At 43.7% G+C, this 20,557-nt stretch overlaps 1 protein-coding gene across 1 annotated transcript in view; it reads right to left on the reverse strand.

Moving 5' to 3' along the window:
- Positions 1–20,557, reverse strand: part of ULK2 (unc-51 like autophagy activating kinase 2) — a 67,969-nt gene that overhangs the window by 13,224 nt on the left and 34,188 nt on the right. The window contains exons 7-18 of the mRNA XM_019511173.1: positions 20,047–20,120; positions 18,772–18,873; positions 18,308–18,366; positions 16,878–16,960; positions 12,014–12,064; positions 11,532–11,620; positions 10,947–11,118; positions 10,040–10,100; positions 9,680–9,772; positions 3,834–3,971; positions 1,372–1,517; positions 1,064–1,144 (exon numbers count right to left, since the gene is read on the reverse strand). Of these exons, the coding sequence (XP_019366718.1) occupies positions 1,064–1,144; positions 1,372–1,517; positions 3,834–3,971; positions 9,680–9,772; positions 10,040–10,100; positions 10,947–11,118; positions 11,532–11,620; positions 12,014–12,064; positions 16,878–16,960; positions 18,308–18,366; positions 18,772–18,873; positions 20,047–20,120 (1,149 nt within the window). The remainder of the gene's footprint in view (positions 1–1,063; positions 1,145–1,371; positions 1,518–3,833; positions 3,972–9,679; positions 9,773–10,039; positions 10,101–10,946; positions 11,119–11,531; positions 11,621–12,013; positions 12,065–16,877; positions 16,961–18,307; positions 18,367–18,771; positions 18,874–20,046; positions 20,121–20,557) is intronic.

Here is a 20,557-nt window from a genome sequence, read left to right on the forward strand (position 1 = left end):
AAAAAAAAAAAAAAAAGAAGTTGGGGTATGTTACATAAGCAAATGCATTGTTGGTCGAAGGTACCTGACTCAGCCCTGCAAATCTCTAATCATGCCCATAAAATGTGTCACCAATACAGTGAGAGCTCAAGCTTCCTTATATTGTGCTTCAAGCCTGTCCTGTAGGGCTTATCTGAGGCAAAAGGTAATTCAGATGTGCAGCAAGAGCGATAACTGCAATGGTTATCTTTATGACAGAGAACACGGACTGCACAGCCAAAAGAGTTGTCGGGTATTTATGACGCTTGGAGGCTACCTACATTTGCCCCAGAAGCAAAGGCTCATTCACCACAGGATGCCTGTGGGACACATTTCAATTTATGCAAAACAACTAATTTCAAATGGCACGGGCTTAACATTTACAACAGAGAAGAGGAACAATGAAATCTGCAAAGTCATTATTTAACCCTCTGCTGAAGGGGCGTGCTGCACTTTTCTGGGCTATCCTCAGTACCCCTTCTTATGCTATGCAGAGGGTCCATCTTAATGTCAAACCATCATAAGGTTCAATTCAATCCCTCCCCAGAGTCTACTGTTTGCATGTCCTAATAATTTACGACTGACCAAGCTTACCGAATGCCTGGCAACTAGCGTCAGACACTGGTCAATGCCGCAAGGGAACGAGGATGGGAGCGCTGAACACTGGCATTTCTTGCTGCCATTTCTGAATATCAGCACGACAGCATTAGCCTCTCACAACCAGATGCTGAGAAACAAGCGGCTACCATTTATTAGTCTAGTCCTTCTCTGTTCTTGCTCAATAACCACAATTAGCAGCTGCTCTTTGGTGTTGTGCAAAACAGAATTGTAAAACTTGTCTAGAGATCTGACCACAGGGCTGGGGAGGAAGGCGTTGTGGACCGAGCTACTTTGCTCCACTTCCCTCTAAAGCCACTCTGCTTGTCTATGCCCCTGACGCCCAATCTACAAAAGTGGGGGCATGACAATTACCACTCTCTGGGAAGTGCTTTTAGACATGTGGCCAAACTGAACTTGGTTGTCTGCACTGGACAACAGCACTCACCTGAAGAGTTTCTACTCCTCGATTCATGCCCTTGAGGTTGCCCACAGCAACAGTGTCCGAGCTGCTCGGGTATAGTTCCAACTGTTCAAATTAAAAGCAGAAGTGTGAGGGTGTATGCTTTATACTTTACGATTGAAAAGAAACAAATCAGACAGCTAGCTTTCTTTAAACATGCTCCTGTTAACTGCTTAACGTGAACTACTTTTGCAAGCAAGAACAGCGTGGACACATACTTTATCAATCTCACAACAAAAAATGGACCACTCGAGGTACGCTTTCACTCATTACCTACCAATTTATTAACTTACCCAACGGTGAAGGAGAATATGGTCTTGAAGACCCTGTCGACAGCCTGCGCCCAACCCCCTGCACAGCATCTGCTGGTACTGGAGAGCAAGAGCCCATCTTCATAAAGCCCACAGGGCTGGTATTGGATCGTCTCACCACTGCAGATCTGGAGGGATTGAAATCAGAAAGGATGGTTACTTACCTTCCACTAACTACGGTGTAGCGTAACACAGATTTCACTGCCGTATGCACACATGCATGAGACTCCGTTCAAAAGAATTCAGTTCATCAGGGTTGTGCCTGTGAGCCATGTGACCCCTTGTTTCCTGTAGCAGAGGATGGAAGTCAGGGCAGCTGCAACTCTTGCTCAAGTTTCTTCCCCAATAAAAATTCCAAAAATAGGACTCGTCAGTGGGGACAGAGGTGGTGGGGAAGAGCCTGTGTTGACAGCATCTCTCAGTGAACTACGCTTCCATGAGACTAGGCAACTGTTCCTTCTTCAAGGGACAGAGTGAATTTCAGTCTGGGTGACCGGCGAATGTCCGAGGTGCGTAAGCGAAGACTGCCCTGCCAAAGTGCCCACCCACCTGGAAGCCTGCACCAGGCCACAATGAGAGCTGAAGGTGTGCACATAACTCCATGGCGTCGGCCTGCAGATATCTAACTGTTTGCTGGCCAGAAGCTGCCTGGTGAGCGGGTGAAACTTTCTGTTAACGTAACATGTTTTACACACAGTCCAAGATCCGCTCAGTATACTTGTGATCGTTCCAGCCTGTCTCTAGCCTGTTTCAAGGAAATATTACAAAAAGTCAGAGAAAACATGCAACGTTCCTGCAAAGTATGGGGTCTCTTCTCATCCAGGGACATGTTGCGTTGGGAAGAAAACAGAGGTAAATAGATTCCAAGTTAGGTACAGTCTTTGAGTAAGGCCCTAGGATAACTTGTTTGAGGAAGAGTTTTGATTTTGCCTTTCTGGTCTCTGGAGGCCTCTTGAAGAGCTAACACTTATAAAAGGATCCTTTGCTGAGCTTGACAGCAACATCACAGAATGGGTAGACCTAGAAGTCCAGTGAATTAAGCTCCATCACCCTGAGCTATGCAAAAGTACCTCGAATAAAGTTGAAAAATCTGTTACTACTCTTACCCAAGAGGCAAAGAAAACCCCCCAACTATAACACTTGAAGGAAAGCTAGTTTCTTGCTAAAGCAAGGAACATGGAGACTACTACTTCTAACTTTGCAGTGATGGACAATAAGCACCAAACACAGGCTGCGACTGTCCTGATCTTTATGCCCTCTGCTATAGGAAAGGGCAGGGGGGCCCACAGGCAAGCACCGAATACTGATATTCAAAAGAATATCATCTTGAGCACATATATGCGGAAGGGGTGGGTATAATGGAACGAGGAGTTCTCAGTGCGTTAGAAAAGCTCTTAAAGCAGAGCATAACCTGATTTTAATGAGGTTTAAGCTGAGCCCCTTGCACCAAAAGCTAGTAGCATTTGACACTTTTGATCACACAGTTGGATCCTGACTTGTAATGCTGTAATATAATATTAAATAGGAGAAATGTAACTGAGGTATCATTTAGCACGAAGGTTTATAACCTTTAGACTAATCATTTTACCAAATTCAGTCACTGGGTGTAACAACCTAGGTAATTAAGCCTGTTGATTTCTCATCACCATACACGCAGTGGAGTGGAAGGCAGGTGGCAACAGCAGACTCCACCATGAACACGCATCACTAGGGTAGAAAAAGGGAGCCTAGAACAATACTGAGAGTGTGCAGTATTGGGCCTGCGTGTGGATCAGGTGCTGGGAACAAGTTATTCAAACCCAAGTCAAGGCAAACCCAAGAAATGTACAAGCAGAACCTCAAAATTAAAAATCCTGAGAAGTCCAAGCAACTGACTTTGTTCTTAAAAAAAAAAGGAACCACATTTCAAATAACCTGCCTCTTGAACCACAGCCGCCCACACCCCCGACCCTCTGTGAAACACCAAGTCTGGAAGTGTGACAGGAAGCAGCAAAACTTTTTGTTACCAAGTGCCCCCCAGCAATTCACAATTTGTCCCTTTATGTTATACAAAACAATGCATCCATCCTACTATTATGATGAAGCTGGAACAGAATTTATTACGGACATCTCCATTTCACGACATACAGAAAAAACACAGGAAAGGAGGAGGAACAAAAAGAGCAAGAATTCATCCTTTTATTTCCTCTGGCAACATTTCAGAGTTGAAAACCATGCAATTTAAGCTTCTCAGAAAGAGAGCAGAGAAACTCCCGCTGTACTGCACAGCCATTCCCGCTGGATTATTCCAATATTTGTTTTCAATTGCCTTGATGCATAAATAACTATACGTACAATTCAGCTTAGAGGAGAAGTAACAGGCTTGCAGACAAGCGTGGTCATCTTCCAGTGCACAAGCAGAAATGAATGCTGAGAGGGGAAGAAAAAAAAGAAGTAGGACTCACCTTGGGGATCCATGGGGATTTGAAACGGGGCTGGCGGTCGACGTGAGGTTCTGTTCTATGCGCTGGTAATTCCGTAACTGCGTGGGAACGGGAATCGGTGCCGTTTCGCTGCGGGGGGACACCGACGGCTGACACTGCCTGGAGCAGGAAGGTACCACGTTAGGAAACAAGTGCCAGTAAGCAACTCTCTTGCTAAATTGCCATCACTGACAGTTAAAGAGAAGTCCCAGAAACAAGGTGCAGTTTTGCCGAGTCTGCATGAAATACGAGCTGCGGCTCCTCCAAACCTGGCTCTCTCCTACACGCACACGCAGCCAGACCGAGAGCTGTTGCCACCGATGCCCTGCTCCAACACTGGCATTCAGAGGGAGAGCAGAGAATGATGAGGCAAACTAAAAAGGATCCATCGCGGGACACAAAGCCTAGAGAGAAGCAGGACTCCGGTCCTCCCGGTCACACTGCTCTGTTCATGACATTTCAAAACAAGGCAGTTCTAGGAAAACTCACTGCTTAAAAAACAGGAAGTTCAAGCGCAGGGTGGACAGGAATGTTTACAAGAGCCACTAAGGCACAGGCAGATCTCCCGGGAGACCTGGTGAATTTGGAACAAAAAAAACATTACATAATCTGTGGCTACAACACACCTGAACACAGAGCCAGATCAGCAACCTGCAGATTACTTCACCTAGCCAGGGTCAGTGACTCGAGGGATTTCTCAATGCCCGTTTGGAAAACGGAGCACCTTTCTCCAGAGCAATTAGCATGTAACCAGCCGTCCACTTGCAAATAAATACGACTGCCACCTGTGTGCAGAATTTGAAAGGGAAGGATCCCTTTGAGGAAGTCCAAGTTTTCCTACCTGGCTTCTCAGAGGTGCAAGCCCAGAAAAATGGTCGAAGGATTTGAAGGAGTGCAATAAAAACTATTCGACACATTCTTAAAAACCTCTGTGCCCAATACAGAAAGGGCAACGTGACCGGAATTATAACATGGTCAAATCTGTTTATTACAAACTGATCAATAGTTTATCTACTGTTCAGTACAAGGGCACATTTTGAACACATACACACACCCTTTTGCAATTATCTTCTCTTTGTAAAAATAAAACCAGTCAGAGTCGTTGGTCCTCTCTGATAACATCTTTTCCGTCTCTGCTGCTGTCTGGTCCCTGACCCCCATGGCTTTCCAAGGAATCTACCCCCCTTCTACTTCTGGCTACTGTATAAGATGTGCCTGGCTGTTTAAACTGCTCGTATGCACCAAATTCAACATGGCATCTTGAGGGTTACCTCGCACCCTTCCCCTTCCGACCTCTCTGCCCAAAAGAAGTACCGATGAAGTACTAATGGATCTCATGCTGCACTGAACTCTTCTAAATCAAACCAAACCGAGCACAAAGGAGGAGAAAAGAAAAAGAAAAAAGCAAAATATTGTTGCTGGAGCAACTGAGATGTATGCCCCAGCAGGCAGCCATAATTTGCAGGTTGAACCACTTGGGCTAACTCTCTTACCACAGCAACACTCCTGCTCTTTATGGATCTAGGCTTTTCCCATCTTTTTCTCCAAATACAAAAAATCTTCTGGGAGTATTATATGCCACAAAACTGAGTGAGTAACTAGCAATTTCTACTAATACCAATACTAATTCTGCCTCCTTTTGGTTGCTGTTACAACATTTAAATTTCAGAAGCCAGCTAGAGAAACCTGGAGGAGAGATTCCCTGTGGATATGGCAAGTAGGGACTGTAAGAAGAATGCCTGACTCAGATGCAGAGCTAAATTTCAGCAGCAGCCCCCAGAGTGTTTTACAAAGGAGTTCAGAACCAACATAACACCCCCATTTTATGGATGGGGAAATTGAGGCACGGGGTGTTAAAGCCAATGGTTACCTAAGCAGACAGACCGAGGTGGGACTGGAACCCAGGTCCTTTGAGCACTCCCCACTGAGCTGCCTAGGACTCTCCTGTGCACCTCCAAAGAAGCACAACATGCTGGGCTCCACCTGACTAGCCCAGGTCAGCTCAAGCCTGCCTCGCCTCAGTCATGCAGAAGTAAAGCCCTGTTCTGGACAGTGTCAGCAAAGCCACGGGGAGCACTAGGGGAGTACTCTGGGGCAGACCAGGAATGACGGGGTGGGGTTAATCAAGAGGGAGGAATGAGAAAGGAACAGGCCACAATATAGGTCAAGGAACGAGGAGAGTAGCAATAGGGGGCACAAGGAGGGAAAGCCGTCTCCCGAAAATTGCCAGTTTCAAGGGAGGCAGAGCTATTTCTGTTTCCCGGCTAGCCCTCTCCATAGCTCAGTTTGGAGTATTCCCCCATCCACCTTCCAAGCCTGTGATACTCTCCTCCAGGACCTGCAGAAAACTTATCTGAAAGACAGGTTCACCGACAAAACTGAACAACGGCCCAGGGATACTAGAGAAAGCAGAGAGCAGCAAGAAGGAGAGTTGCCAAGTCATCAATTATTCAAGAAGAACTTCACCCTCTCTTGGGAAGACGATAAAGTGAAGTGGACAAAAATTACTGGGGGCAACAAACAGCAGATTTTTCTTCCCACCCTGCTAAAACCCAAAGAAATGGACAGTCGCAGCACCCCCTGCAAAGCTACAATCCTATTGATTCCCAATTTTGTTTTTATCAGCATTTTTCATTACTCTGCCATTCCATTATGTAAAAACCCTATTTCCTTGGACAGTTCTGTTTTCCCAGTCAGTCATGATTTAAGGATCTCACAATCTGCTTAACTCTAATGCAGCAAGACAAAAAAAAAAAAAAAAAAAAGAAAGAAAGAAAGAAAAAGGCAAGGGTGTTGTGAAAAATAAGTTTCTCCTATATAAGATGGTCTGTAACCCCCCAAGGAACAGTGCCTCCTTTGCAAAAGGAAACAGCGCACGCTCTGGCTGCTATCCAGTGACTAGATATGCCTGGGTAATTCAGGAGTTGGAAAAGCAGCTTTGGGCAAAACCCCATCAGCACTTTTCCAGCAGTCTCATCGCTTTGGGCAAATTTAAACCCACACTTAAAAAGTTTCTCAGCTTGGAAGAAAAAGGGTTCTGAACCTCACTGGATGCAGTGGCGAGTCTGCCCAAAGACAGGATGAAACTGCAGCTCTAAGGCCCCCATACTGCACTGGAAAACCCTAAACCTTCCACAAAGTGACGTGGCCGTGCAGGCAGACCCAATACAAACACATCCGATAGCCGGCTGGGGGCAAAGCCAGAAGTGGATGCCCCACAAATACGGCTGCTCAGGTCTAAAACTCCCTGCGCAAGGGAGAAGTTGGTATTAAAGCTGTAATAAGGCAGTATAATGGCTCTCTAGGTACCTCAGGTCATACTTTTGGACCAGGAGAGTTCTTCCTCCAAACCATGCAAAATGAACTCTGCCCATGCTTACCATGGGCAGTACAGTGCAAGTTCTGCATTGGCCCCAAGAGTCAGCTGCCTCTCCCAGATCTCATGAAATGTTAACTATGAAGCTTAATAAGGCCAGCACTATGATTACCTCCTTGCAGATAATTTCACAGCAGAAACATACAGCTATTCCAGGTGGAGTCTGAATAGTGACCTCTTCACCTCCCTCTGCAAAGCCCAACCCTGGTCATGCTTCAAATGGTGTAGTACAATGGAATTCAACTAGCTCAACAGAAAAAGGTTCATTTTTCCATGTGGCCAGCTGGAAAAAACAAAGCAATCACCTTACAGCCTGGAGTTACAGAGAACCAAAATATCTTCACCCTCCTTTTTTTGCCCCCTCTAAAAATCACATCCAGAGTAACAAGATGTAGGTAATTCAAAATTTGTTCAAGCAATAGGTAAAATTAAATAATTATAATAAAGAGTCTGCAGCTAGAACAACATACACCAGTCCCTAACCAACTACTTGGCTCTGTGATATTACCCATATAGAAATGCACACACTGGAATTGTGCTTTTCATAAGATCTACAAATAATAAACTTTTACACGCCAAAAACTATAATCTATTTAACCACATGCTGCATAAAAGGCAACTGAGAACCAAAGGAGATTTCTAAAAGGGATCAGTTGTTTTGGTTATCTGCCCATAAAATACACAGGGTGAGGCATAAACCTTATTAATAAGCCCTATTAAGCAGATTTTGCAAACTGCTTTTTTTTGATCAGCAGAAAATATGACAAAACTTTTCATCTTACGGCACACACTGCTAAACAAAAGTGCTGACACATCTTTCTGTAATATTCGCATAAACCAAGAAAAATGCCAACAAAATCTCTGCAGTCCCTTTTTGGCCAGTCATCCAACCTTCTCCTGTAGCAGGAAAGGTTTGAAAAATGCATCCTTTCAAACAACTTAAATCCTTCTCTTTCCACGTTGAATGAACAATTTAAAACAGAAGGGCAACACCCAGTATTTTCTCAGTGTCATCAAATAAACAAATCAATCACCATTTATCAATGTCACATCACAAGCTCTATTAGGAGCTTTGTGTTCAGCTCTGTTCAGAAAACAACGCTTTGAACATTTCAAGTCAGGTGTGCTGCAATGTGGCACTCCGCATGCAGAATGAGGCACTGCACCACCATCGCCTTGCAGATGGCTACTTAACATACCGGATTTCCTAGACATAAGAAGAAACTTAATTCTGGATCAATGACCATTAGAGGCTCTGCTACTCCAGTATGTCTGAAAAATCACTCAGCTATCATGCTGGTTTAAATGTTTAACTGCTACCGATGCAGTAATTCAGTTATGAAGAGGGTATTTAATACTACAGGTGCAGCGAGACATCAGTCCCATATTGGATCAGCACCGATGCAAGGAAAAGCGATAGCATCACTAACTGGGGTTTTTTTTGGCTGATGTGGCCGATAAACACCCCATGCATTCGCGCAGTGGCAGCGCAGCACGCAGGCGGTGGGTAGCACAGCCCGGCAATGTAGAGAGCAGCCGGGTCCAGCTGGTAAGTCTGTTGTGAGGGAACAGGCGTGGGGGGCAGGCAGATCGAGGCCCCTGCGTGGTATCTGTGCATGGGGCGAGGGCAGGCTGCTGCTCAGGGCGGGCGGTGGTAGTGCTGGAAAAGAAGCTAATGGGAGGGACTATGGCAAATTTTGGGAGGCTGCAGCCCCGCCCGCGGCCCCACCGCCACCTGGCCCGAGCGCAGCCCCGTGCCGCCCTGGCCCCAAACCATAGTGGCAGCCAGCCCCTGCCCTGCACGCAGATCCAGGGGCACACAGTGCACATAGCAGTGGGAGCCCTCCCCCCCGCTTGCTCCTTGGACGAGCCACTCGTGGCTCTGTTCTGCACTTTACCCCAGCTGGCCGGCACCTGCCCCTGCCCCAGCCCCACTCCCTCCCTCATCATGGGGGCCTCAATCTGCCTTCCCCCACAACAGGCTTACCAGCTGGACGCCACTCTCCATGCTGCATACCAGAATTGCACTGGTATCAGCCAATATGGCTTGTTAAAAGACGGCCAGCGGTAAATCAGCCCAAAAAAATCTGTATCAGTACACCCCTATTTAATACCCCAACTCTTTCACTGGAGGACAGAAGGACATAGTTCAGAGTACTAAAATAGACATGAACCCTTTTCTGGAGGCCCACACCTATACATTTAACGCTGCCAGTAAACTTCAAAGCCAACCAAAAGCCAAACATTTCCTTTCCTCCAGGAAAGCTAATTTGGTACCTCTGAGCCAAAATTTAGCTGAATCACCTTTACCCACAAAAACCACAGCTGAAGATCAGGCCAGTAAGTCTGGGAGAGCAATACTATCTAGTACCATAAGCGTTTCCTATGAAACAACACCTTGGGCAGTAGCGAATTTATGGAAAAAAAGGGAAAATAAAAGTACAGACCATACCTGTTAGCTGAACCAGAAGAACTACTTCGAGAGGAGTTTGAGGATGGTTTCTGTAAAGTTCCTGAGCTTCCAGAAATGGTTAACGGTGACTGACTGTTAAAACAAGAAGGTATAGACAGTCACAAAATATAAAGAACGCTCCACAGAGACATCTGTTTAGTTCTGAAACTTGCTGATCACAAGCTGTTTACATATTCCAAATGAGTTCAGCCTGGCACGTGGACCTCACAGTGAAGAGCCCCGACTTAGCAATGTAAAATTAAACCAGGCACCACCAAGACTCAACAGCTACCTCTACAGCCGCACAAAAGTATCAATGTATAAACAGAAAACTTTTTTGGATAAAACCCAAACACATACCCTCCACACATCAAGAACTCGCTTGAAGCCCGTCTGCCAGTTGCTCCCAACGGCATATCATCTACAGGACGAGGCAAAGTGAACAAATCAAAATTTGCATAGTAATTCAAATCAAGCCCAGAAAAACCATCAGCAATAATGTTATAAAATCCCTTTAACATTATGCTTCACGTGTGTGCGCGCGCGCGCGTTACGTTACACCAGCACTATGACAGCTACAACACTGGTCTGCAAAAATTCCTCAGAGTATAAGATGACTTAATATAGCCAAACATGTAGCACACAAGTTTTTAGTGGCATGGAGAAAGCAACTGATAAAAAAAAATAAAATACATTCACTAAAATTTACATTTTATTCAGCTTTTCTGAATGGCACTGTAAACAAGAAGTGTTGCATGAAACTGTACGGTTATGAAGCCCAGCTTTTCCCTAACATTACATAGCACAGAGGCACAGGCAGGGAGAAAAAAGGCAAGAAACTGGTATCTTCAAATTTAACAAGAACTGTTTAGTTGGCCTACAAGCAACTGCTTTGTTTAGCTGACAGACTTATCTTTCAATTGGATAATACATCAGTTTTTCCCATGAATCAAATGACTACACTGTCACATGATTTAATAGCCCCATCAGAACTTTTACCATTTTTATATGTTCTACTGAAGAAAAGCTAGAAGGGTGCTAGAATATTTGTGTACTAAATCTTAGTGCTTCTGAAGCTACCGAAAACTGACTTCTTTTAAACCAAGAGCCTTCACTGTGTCAAGTAAGCACATTTTGCAAGGAACATTCAAGAGCAGAGGTTCAGTGTAAATAAACAGAAATTGGAGGAAATGAGACCAACCAACAAAAGGCTAAAGATATTTCAGAGGAAGTGGGAAGTGCCCTGAAGCGCATGAAAGATTCTTACAGGAGTGGTCGGAAGAGATGTTATGTGGGACCAGGACAAAATCATCCGTGTCGCAAGATGAGTTCTTGCTACTGGTGCTGGCAGAATCCTTGGACACCTGAAGATAGTTAGGAGGACCCAGTGGTGGGGAAGATAAGTTGTCTTCCTGAATATGCTGCATGTCTGGCAGGGACTGAAGAAAAAAAAAAAGAAAAAGCCATAAACGTAACAGGTCCAGGATGTAGGCAATCTGTGCAAATAAGAGGTCAGGACCATCCCATGCGTAACTTGTAAAACATAGGCATTTCAGGTTTTAAACTCTCTCTAAAATCCTAAAAATAGTTTCACCTGAATAGCCACTTTAATATTAGATGCAAAGTGACTGCGTATCACCAAGCATCTATACAATTTAAAATTTGTACAGATTATATATACTGCTGCATCCAAAGACCCCAGTAGTGCTTAATCTGCTGTCTTTAAGTAACCGCTTAGACTGTCACAGTTAAAATTACGCATGCAAGGAAGTTCAACATTTTCTGTATGCAAACAGCAGCAAATGGAAAAACATTTCCTACTGAGGTGATTTTGCAAAAGGAGACAACTTACTGGAGGAGATGCAAAACGGCACGATGGAGAACTACCACAGGAACTCCCCGAGACTGAGCCTGCATACGTGGGTACTGGCACAGGACAGGCTGGAGGAGGCAAAGAAAAAGGGAAAGGGGGGAAACTGACCTTTTGAAAAGCTGAAAAAGTTTCAAACAAATGAACTGACACTGCAGTGATTTCCTTGCCACCTTTTTATTCATAAATCCCTGCAGAGCTTGCAAGTACAGTGCATACCCTTGGCAAATGCACTTATACAGCCATGTATGCTCAGAAGAAATGCCTCAGTGCTGTGCAAATGGTAGCTACACTTCAGCTGAGCAGCACACAAAGGATTTAACCTTTCTCTGACTAACAGTGAAGCATCACAATTACTGATCTTTGGAAAATGCTTCATAAAATAGGGTATGAAACCTGCTAATCTCATCTGTTCTAAAATGCTATCGTTTAACTCAGATACACGGAAAAATGCTATTACTTACACTTTTTGACTGTTGAAACCTGATCCAGGAAAGGGTGGGTGAAGAACGCTTCTGCAGAGCAAGAACAATCACAGACATGGGTTAACCAGCAAACTGTGTCAGAATCTGCAGTGTAGCATGCGATGCAATAAGCGGTTGTCTCCTACTGAATCAATACTTCATATCCAGAGAGTGAAGAGCTTGTGAAAGTTTAAAGCCTTCTGTGTTGCGAGTGGTATAGCATCAGTTAGCAAAGAGTCCGACTGGATGTCTAAGGGATGTTTTATAACTCAATTTTAGGATTATGAAAAATGAAGTGCCACTGTTTTCCCCTTACTACCAGACAAGGGTTTCTGTAATCACCACCGCCTAAAGTACCTCAGCTCTAGCTTGCTCATCAGCATCTTAAGCGTATTTCATCCTGTGCACTTCCATGCAAGTCGTCACCTACAATTCCTAGTATTGTGACTAAGGACTGAATCAAGCAACCAGCCTTTTGCTGCCCAAAGCAGATTACAGAAGAGCAGCATGAGGTACTTTCCAATGGGCAGAAGATGCCGCGTCTTTGCAGCTGGTTCCACAGCTTACAGCAGAATTAAGTTTCATGAACAATTTGTTCAGTTAATTGGAGCAATTCACTGATTATTGCTTCAATAACAGAAACATTTGCATTTGTTCAGAGCACCCAAGTATGCCACGATGCGCTTAGAACTGAGTTGGCATACCCAGTTGGGCAACAGTCTGCACAGAGCGTTTCACACTTTGAGAAGACACCATCGGCCAAATCAGGCAGGGAAACCAAAAGACTATGGCACACAGTCACAGTTCTTTGTACGTTTTTGATGCCCAACAGCGGCAGAAAAATACGACCCTATTCATGCAGGATAAGCAAATGGGAGCGCCACAGGAATCCTCAGGGCTGCAGAGGCCGCCTTTCTTCTTGCAGCAGCAATTTCTTCAACAATCTGATGGAAGGCTGTGAGCTCAGCTGTAACACACTGGTATTATAACCATTAACTTTTTATGAGGATCAGGTGTTCCCAAGCTGGTGTACAACACCTGCTGTTCCACTCAAGTCAGGAGATAAGAAGGCCTTTAAATGCCATTTATACTTTAACAAAAACACAAACATTCCCAATTGTCTCCCCTTTTCATTCACATGGCTAATCGCTCTTGCTGGATTTCATGCAGCCTTCCCTTCCCACCCCTCTCCTCCCCTTAAAGTCCTTCCTGGGTAGCTGGTGAGCTGGGGAAGAATCCACTTTCAGCACATGGAAACGCTGCTGCACCAAACTCTCAGCAGTCCTCTGATAAAAGCACCAGTGGAAAAAATACCTTCCCACTCTTTCAGACCTCGAAATCTATTCCCATACCCACTTTCAGAAATAATGCCCCTGCCAAAGTTGTGTAGCCCCAAGTCCACCCTCCACAAAAATTCTATGTCAAAGTGAGGAGTTGGGCAACAGGCAAAGACATGTTCAGTTTGGCTAATGCTCTACGAAACCCTGATAGTAATTGAGGGATTTATCCGTATCCATGTACCTAACTGGACAAAAAAAAAAAAGTTGTGTTTTTGTGCTGTAGGCTAGCTGTGCAGCGTTTCTTATTTATTTTCCAACAGAGTGAGCATTTGTGATGGATTTTCCGAGTGGACTCGTAATGTTACAGGTCAGCTTCTCCTGAAAGAGTCAATGCGGCATGGGGGCATTCTACCCAAATCCAAGCATCTGTTATGGGCCCAACAATGCAAAAAAACCCCAAACAACAGCTTACTAGGAAATCAGCTCTCTCTCCTTTGAAAGTAGTCACCTTTTAACCGACAGCAGGATAGACCACCCGTGTTGGAAAACTCTGCCTGAACAAAGAGTTATACTACAATGCTGTTCATTTTGATTTTAACTACTTTTAAGATGTCTCAGGGTTAATGTCTGCCAGGAGCTACAATAAATAAATAGTAGTAGCTACAATGAATAAGAGCATACAGATGTATCCAGGAACGCACGATGAAGGAGTTCATTTCTCAAGTTCTCTCCACTTCAAAACATTTCCTCTGTACATACAAAAAAGCTCCCCCATTAGCAGGAATGGCTAACAAAACAGGATCAAAATGAACCCTTTGGAGATCTTAAAAAACAAAGCCACCCACAAAAAAAATCAACTTCTTTCTTGGAGCAAGGAACAGTCCTAGCACCTTTGAGAAATTCAATGGATGGTGATTTTTTCAGCGTTGAAACCTTAGACAGTTAGAACACCCTGTTCTACAGCCAGAAATCTCCCAGCTAAATAGTAAAAGCCAAACATAGCATTCAGCTGGCATCAAGCTGCACTGCTATTGTTAAGCAACTATGGACCTGGCTCCTAAGTCTATTTTCATGTCACAGTATGTTATATGCAATACAGATCCTATGAAGCTCCTGAAATCGAGAGCGCTTTTTTTATTCTTTTGCTAAGGCTTCTATTGTAAAGCACCTTTCAGAGCATTATTTACACACTTATAAAGCAAGACTAGAGACAAGTGACCATTCTAGGCCCTTAGGGCAATTAATAAGTATAAAAAAAAAATTCAGAAAGCAAAACATAATCTGGCAGCTACCTCCACTGCACAAATCAGCAACCCTCAATACATCTCCCCCCTCAACTGATGGGCCACTCCCAAAAGGTGTGCATTTTAGCACGCCCTGCAGGACAAGAGATGGGGACCAACTCATGCTCAGAGGGGGAAGTGCACCAAAAAAGCTGAAGAGCCCCATCTCATACGAACGGTGCTCTAGCACGAGCCTCTTCGCACTGTTCTCACTTGTGACAATCTGACACATCAAGAAGCAGGTCTCAAGTCGGTAGCTGCTGGCTCATCAGGCTTTCTAGGTCAAACCGACACATCCAATTTCTCCTGGAAACCCAGAGGCATTTAGTGCAATATGCTTGTGGTGAAACTGTTTAACAACTAAGCTGCTATCCTCTTTGCTCAGGTCAGCTTCCAAGTGGATTTAGAAGGCAGTCCTCTGAGCAAAGCGCACTGCAGTCATCTAATTTTACGCTGACCTTTAGCCAATGCACAATAAGGATACAACCCAAATTGACAGCAGAATTAAAATTAGATGATGGAAGTGAGAGTATCCCCCATGGTTCCATTTACATTCTGGGGGGTTTAGAAAACCTGGGGGCTGGACAGCATCCACTTCAGGTTTGTTGCTGTGAAAGAGGCTGACTGGGGCAGGGCAAGCAAATACTGTATCCCAAACACTATCCAAGATTAATTAATTTGCCTAGATGCAAGTTTGCTTCAGAAACACCGGGAGTATGCAATAACCTGGATCATAATGGTGGGGCTTTCACGACAGATGCTCAACACATTTGGATAACAACAAATAGGGTGCAAGTGAATGTGTTAGAGGACTCTGAGCATTTATTTGCTTTTCATTTGATGCTGGTAAAATTTCATGAGTGACCAAACACAAATCGGACATCCACATCCATGACACTTCTGGGATATACTATTTGTTGGTGTGTCTACATTTTAAAAAGGCAGTGTTAATCATTTCATTAACTCTGATCGTTCTGATCTCACAAAATTCTGGAAATCTGTGAACAAGCCATTCCAAAAAAAGTGACACTTGGGAACTCGCTCTGTCACACACACAACGCCAGCATTACACGAGTCCTTCACTCCCCTTCTGTGCGTGTCTGTGCCCATGCACCCTCTCAGAGAGGCACTCACATAGAGCACTCCCTTTGTTTCTTCAAGAAAAAGCAACAGGAAGTTACAGTTTTTGGAAGCTGTATTTCCATAGCAAAAAAATGCCATGTAACTCCAGATTTGCTGAGCATATTTTCAAAGGCAAAAAGAGCATTTACAAAAAAATTCGCAAGAAGTTACTACAATATGAAATTTAAGGACTAGCATAACGAAAGCAGCTGTGTCCACTGGAAAAGCTGCCTGCCAACCAAACAAAACAGGAAAGCACATCTTTCTCTTCAGTCTTGTGCAAACAGCTACCATGTGTCAGCTGGTCAGCGAGAGAGAAAAACCTGAGCTGGCAGAACAAGGGTTTAGTTGGAAACATTCCCCAACAATTATAGACGCCAACTAGACATTAGAAAAGAACAGCTATAAATAGTACACCCGCTTGCTATTTCAATGCTGCTTTTGTTTTGTTTTTTGTAATGATTAACATGCTAAATACCCACAGGTTGTGTAAGGTTGGTTCATTTGTTTAGAACAATTATAAATCACAGTTCTTAGAAGCTATGAAGGATTACGTACGTAGAACATCAGTTGTTGTTTACCAGCTAATAAAACATTACTAGGAGCGCCACACCAACTGCTCTTGGGCTTGTACCCAAGACTGAAGGAAGCAACAACAAATAATTTAAAAACAGAAAGTTGCCAACTCTTGGATCCTTGCCTTCCATCCACAGCCATTTTTCCCTAGGCTGCTATAAATGAACAGTGAAGAAAGATCACATTTAAAAGTTATTAGTGATGACAATTTATATTAAGTAACCGCAATGTCATAAATTGCATATAAAAACTATTTCTGTTAGGCAACTGGGATGCTTATAATTTAATGGAACCATGGATGACTATGCCATATCCTCTACACGAGTGGAAAAAGGGGTTTCATTTCTTTCTATAACTTGATTCATAGAAAAAGAGAAGACTTTGAGTCGTGCAGTCTAGCCTCTTGGTCAAGGCAAGATATTCCTGCTTAAGCCATTCTAGCCAAACATTTGTCAAACTTGAAACACTTAAACACTTTCTGACGACTTGTAATACCAGACTAAATTAAATCAAACAGTTGAGAAAAAGTAATCTGATATTGTCAGCAAATAGTTAACAGTGGAAAGAAATAAAATCAAGAGAGCTACTGAAGAGGTAACGTACCAAAGTCCATTCTATCTTTCTGGTTTCTCTGAAGCAAACTCAACAGCAGGTCACCCAGATAAGCTGATGTTTCCCTAGGAATGCTGTGTATAAAGAGAAGCAAACAAATGTGCATTATTTTCAAATAATAATTACAGTTCCTTCCAGAAAGCTGACCTCCTGAAATGCCTTTGCATCTTCTGAAGGCATGCTCTGTTGTCTTACAGAAGACACGCAACTGGATTAGGCCACAAGGAAGAGAGGTTACAACGTGAAACACAAGGCTCCACGTTATTCCCAAATCCATCTAGTAGCACTGAACATTGATTCCTACAGGGCCCTGGTGTCCCAAAAGCAAGCAGAAGTGGGAAGTCTAATCCCGAAATGTGACAAGGGAAATGACGTCCATAGGACAAAGGCTCTGGAAATTCAAGTAGCCGGCAGTTAAGGCCAGGCATAAAAGCGGCACCCACTCTTGCAAACCTGGAGTGGACACATCAAACACATCTTAATCACCATTTTTCCAAAGGTAAAACCCTCAAGTCAAAATCTTCCTGGTTATTTACTTTTTCAAGTGTAGCTTTCAACTCTGAGCAGACTTGTAAAGCTTTGGGAGAAGCTCCCCACTGTACTCCACTCTGGATGAAGACTCAGCATTTGGGGCAGGTTCTCTCAAAAATGAGTAAAAGTTTCAATGCCTCTACTAAGAATGTCTCATTTGAACCACTTTTCAGGGCAGGCGTTGCACACTTCCTAAAACCCAGGCCCTTTCAACACAGAACATGTTGGTGTTTCCAAAACTGAGATGCCCCAAATTAATTAGTTATTTTTTTTAAATCTTGGCTTTCCTCTGCAAAAGGGTTTTGAAAGGATACCAATAAATAATAAGCACTTGCGAGTTAGCAGAAGGGCAGGGACAACTTTTAAGGTACCATTTTGTTGCTACGATGGAGGCTACAAAACGATGAAAAACAAAATAAAAGCCAAAATGAGAAAATTTGCCATTTTGAAACTGATACCATTCCTAAAATCAGCACATCCGTCTCCCCAGTCTAGATAGCAATTTTACACTTTTCTTTCCAAACTGTTTCCTGTCAGCCCTGCAATGTGATGGCACAACCTGAAAGCCAAGCTGTGTGCTCATTCTAGCACGTGCACCCCATAAATGATTCTGCAGATAGAACTTAATTAACATTTCTTCTGATAGACTAGACATAAGAATCTAACTCATTCTTCAACAGCTGTATTGGCTTGCAGGACTAAAATATTAAAACCCGTGCGTCAAAGTCAGTACACGAGCAGGCACAGAGAAGATGCGTTAGCCAGGGTAATATCATTTTATAGTCCATTTTTGAAGTCACATTTCTGTTTGAAAAGATATGGGAACATTCACTGAATCATTCAATTTCCAGACAAACAAAAACTACTACCTCATCACAAAACACACATACCTAGGAATCAAGTTCCTGTTCTTTTCATAGAACATTCTCAAGTCTTGAGGACTATTGGCCTGTCAAATGCAAACACAGATTTGTTAAAAAAAAAAAAACTAACACAGATGACCAAAGAAAATAGCTCTCACCTGTTTATATCAGCACATGCTTAAAAAGGAAGCCGAACTAATTAAAGCGGGTGTGTGGAAAGAGGTTTACATTGCCAAGGGGAGACGAGACCTAAGCTCAGAAGTGATTTCAGTACTGAGCACCCTTCAGTACGCATGCCCTAAACTTAACACTGTTTTCAGTAGGACAGAGACAGCGCGCCACACTTCTCTTTTGGGCATCCCCAGAGCCCCCTGGGTCTGCAGCATATGCATCCCCACTTTCTGGAAGGAAAATGCCCTGACAGCCTTTATGGGGAGGGGGGCGGGGGGAAGCAGTCAACTGTGAGAGTCAGGCTGAAAAATAAGTGTTACCTGAAAAGGTGGTTTTCCAACAAGACATTGATAAATCACAGTTCCTATGCTCCACAGATCTGCCTTTGCATCATAGTGTTGTGACATAATTACCTCCGGAGCCTGGAAAGCACAGGAAAGTTACGGAAGGAATGGAGCAGATCTGGCAGCAATCATGGTACAAATTAAAACAAATCTGCACGTGAGCTGCAATGCAGTAATAAAAAACGGTCCAGCATGCTGCAACGAGGTAAATATCTTGGAACGATAAATTTTAGCCCATTAATCTGTACTACTATGTGGCTTTTAAAAGCGATTGCTTTTCCCTTCAAGAATGCAGGCGTTTGGTTGGCAATATGGGTTCTACAGCATGGGAACAGGGTAGGGTTGCCAACCTTTCCGGATTGGCCAGGAGTCTACCAGAATCACCATTGATCTCCCATGGACTAACTAACAGCAATCCAGGAGATTTTTTTTCCCTTGAAATATCCTAGTAAAATCTCCCGGCACAGCTTCAGTCAGTTGGCAACCCTAGAATAGCAGCAATCGGTATGCACGGAAATTTGCCAATGAATATCTTGCTCTTCTATCGTATATGCATCGGTGAGCGTCAAAACTTTGCAAAGTAATATCATTTTACAGATGGGGAAGGCGAGGCAAAATAGTTTGCCCACCATCACCCAGCACGCTAGTGGCAGTCCCAAGAACAAGGCCAGTGTCCTATACAGCAGGTAGTATCACAAAGATAAATGACAGAGTAGAACTGTTTGAAGCTACTGCTGTGTAAGGACAGCACATAAGTGTCATTTTCATTCCACCCAGAGTCTCAAGTTTTCTGTTGATGGCATTCTAACTATTTGCCACTTCTCAGTTTATGTCCCTGCCTAGTGCCCAGAAACTGGGAATTAGACAATGCCCTCTTATTCAGAAGCAGCAGTCTGCACATGCCACCAGTTTGCATACTTCAGGAATAACATCCCCACTGAATCACAGAGTATAAAAGAACCAACATGTCTCACGAGCCATAATATCAACACTGAAATATTACTGCCCGTTTTAATTTGCCGGGGTTTTTATTAGCTTGCCACGCTACAGAAACACTCGCTTGCTCTCTAAGCTCCTCCCACATGAACAACTATGGTCTTCACAGCACAAGTCAACAGTGGCTGGGCAGACTGCAGAACGACATTCCCCAAAACATCCTCAGGCAATCCCAAGCACTTGCCATTTTCCAGATGGCAAATCCTATTGCTTTGCAGGCAGCGTTTGAGATGCACAACATAAGCCGTCACTCACCATATACATTGGGGATCCGCACAGAGTGGCAGCCATCATGTTACTATGCAGGTAACGAGCAAAACCAAAGTCAGCTGTTTAAAGAAACAGGCATGTCACCAAAAATAATGCTTACACCTATGTAGAGTCTAGAACTGATCTAGAATCTGCTAAAATTACTGGCTAGGGGGAAAAATAGGTGCAGAATTGTTTCAAAATGCCAGCTTAGTGGAATAGCAGAAGGCTGTGCTGTAAACTGAAGGCAAGAGGAACAATGCAGCAAGTCAAGAAATAGCAACGGCATCATCTGCACAAACTGCTACTCAGCCAGCTCTCCAGCTGCAGAGAATGCTGCCTGGCGTCAGCAGGAAAGGATTAGAGTCAGCGGCTAAATATAAGTGCTTCATTAAGAGTGATGAATATACAATCTGCTTCATTAAAATCATATCAGGTAAAAGTCTGGGGATTCAAGTTTCAGATGCCGGAAGCTTTTCTTTTTCTTTCTTTCTTTCTTTCTTTTTTTTTTTTTTTT

This window comes from Gavialis gangeticus, unplaced genomic scaffold (genome assembly GCF_001723915.1).
Source record: "Gavialis gangeticus isolate Ggan-Ray unplaced genomic scaffold, GavGan_comp1, whole genome shotgun sequence".
Taxonomy (NCBI): Eukaryota; Metazoa; Chordata; order Crocodylia; family Gavialidae; genus Gavialis; species Gavialis gangeticus.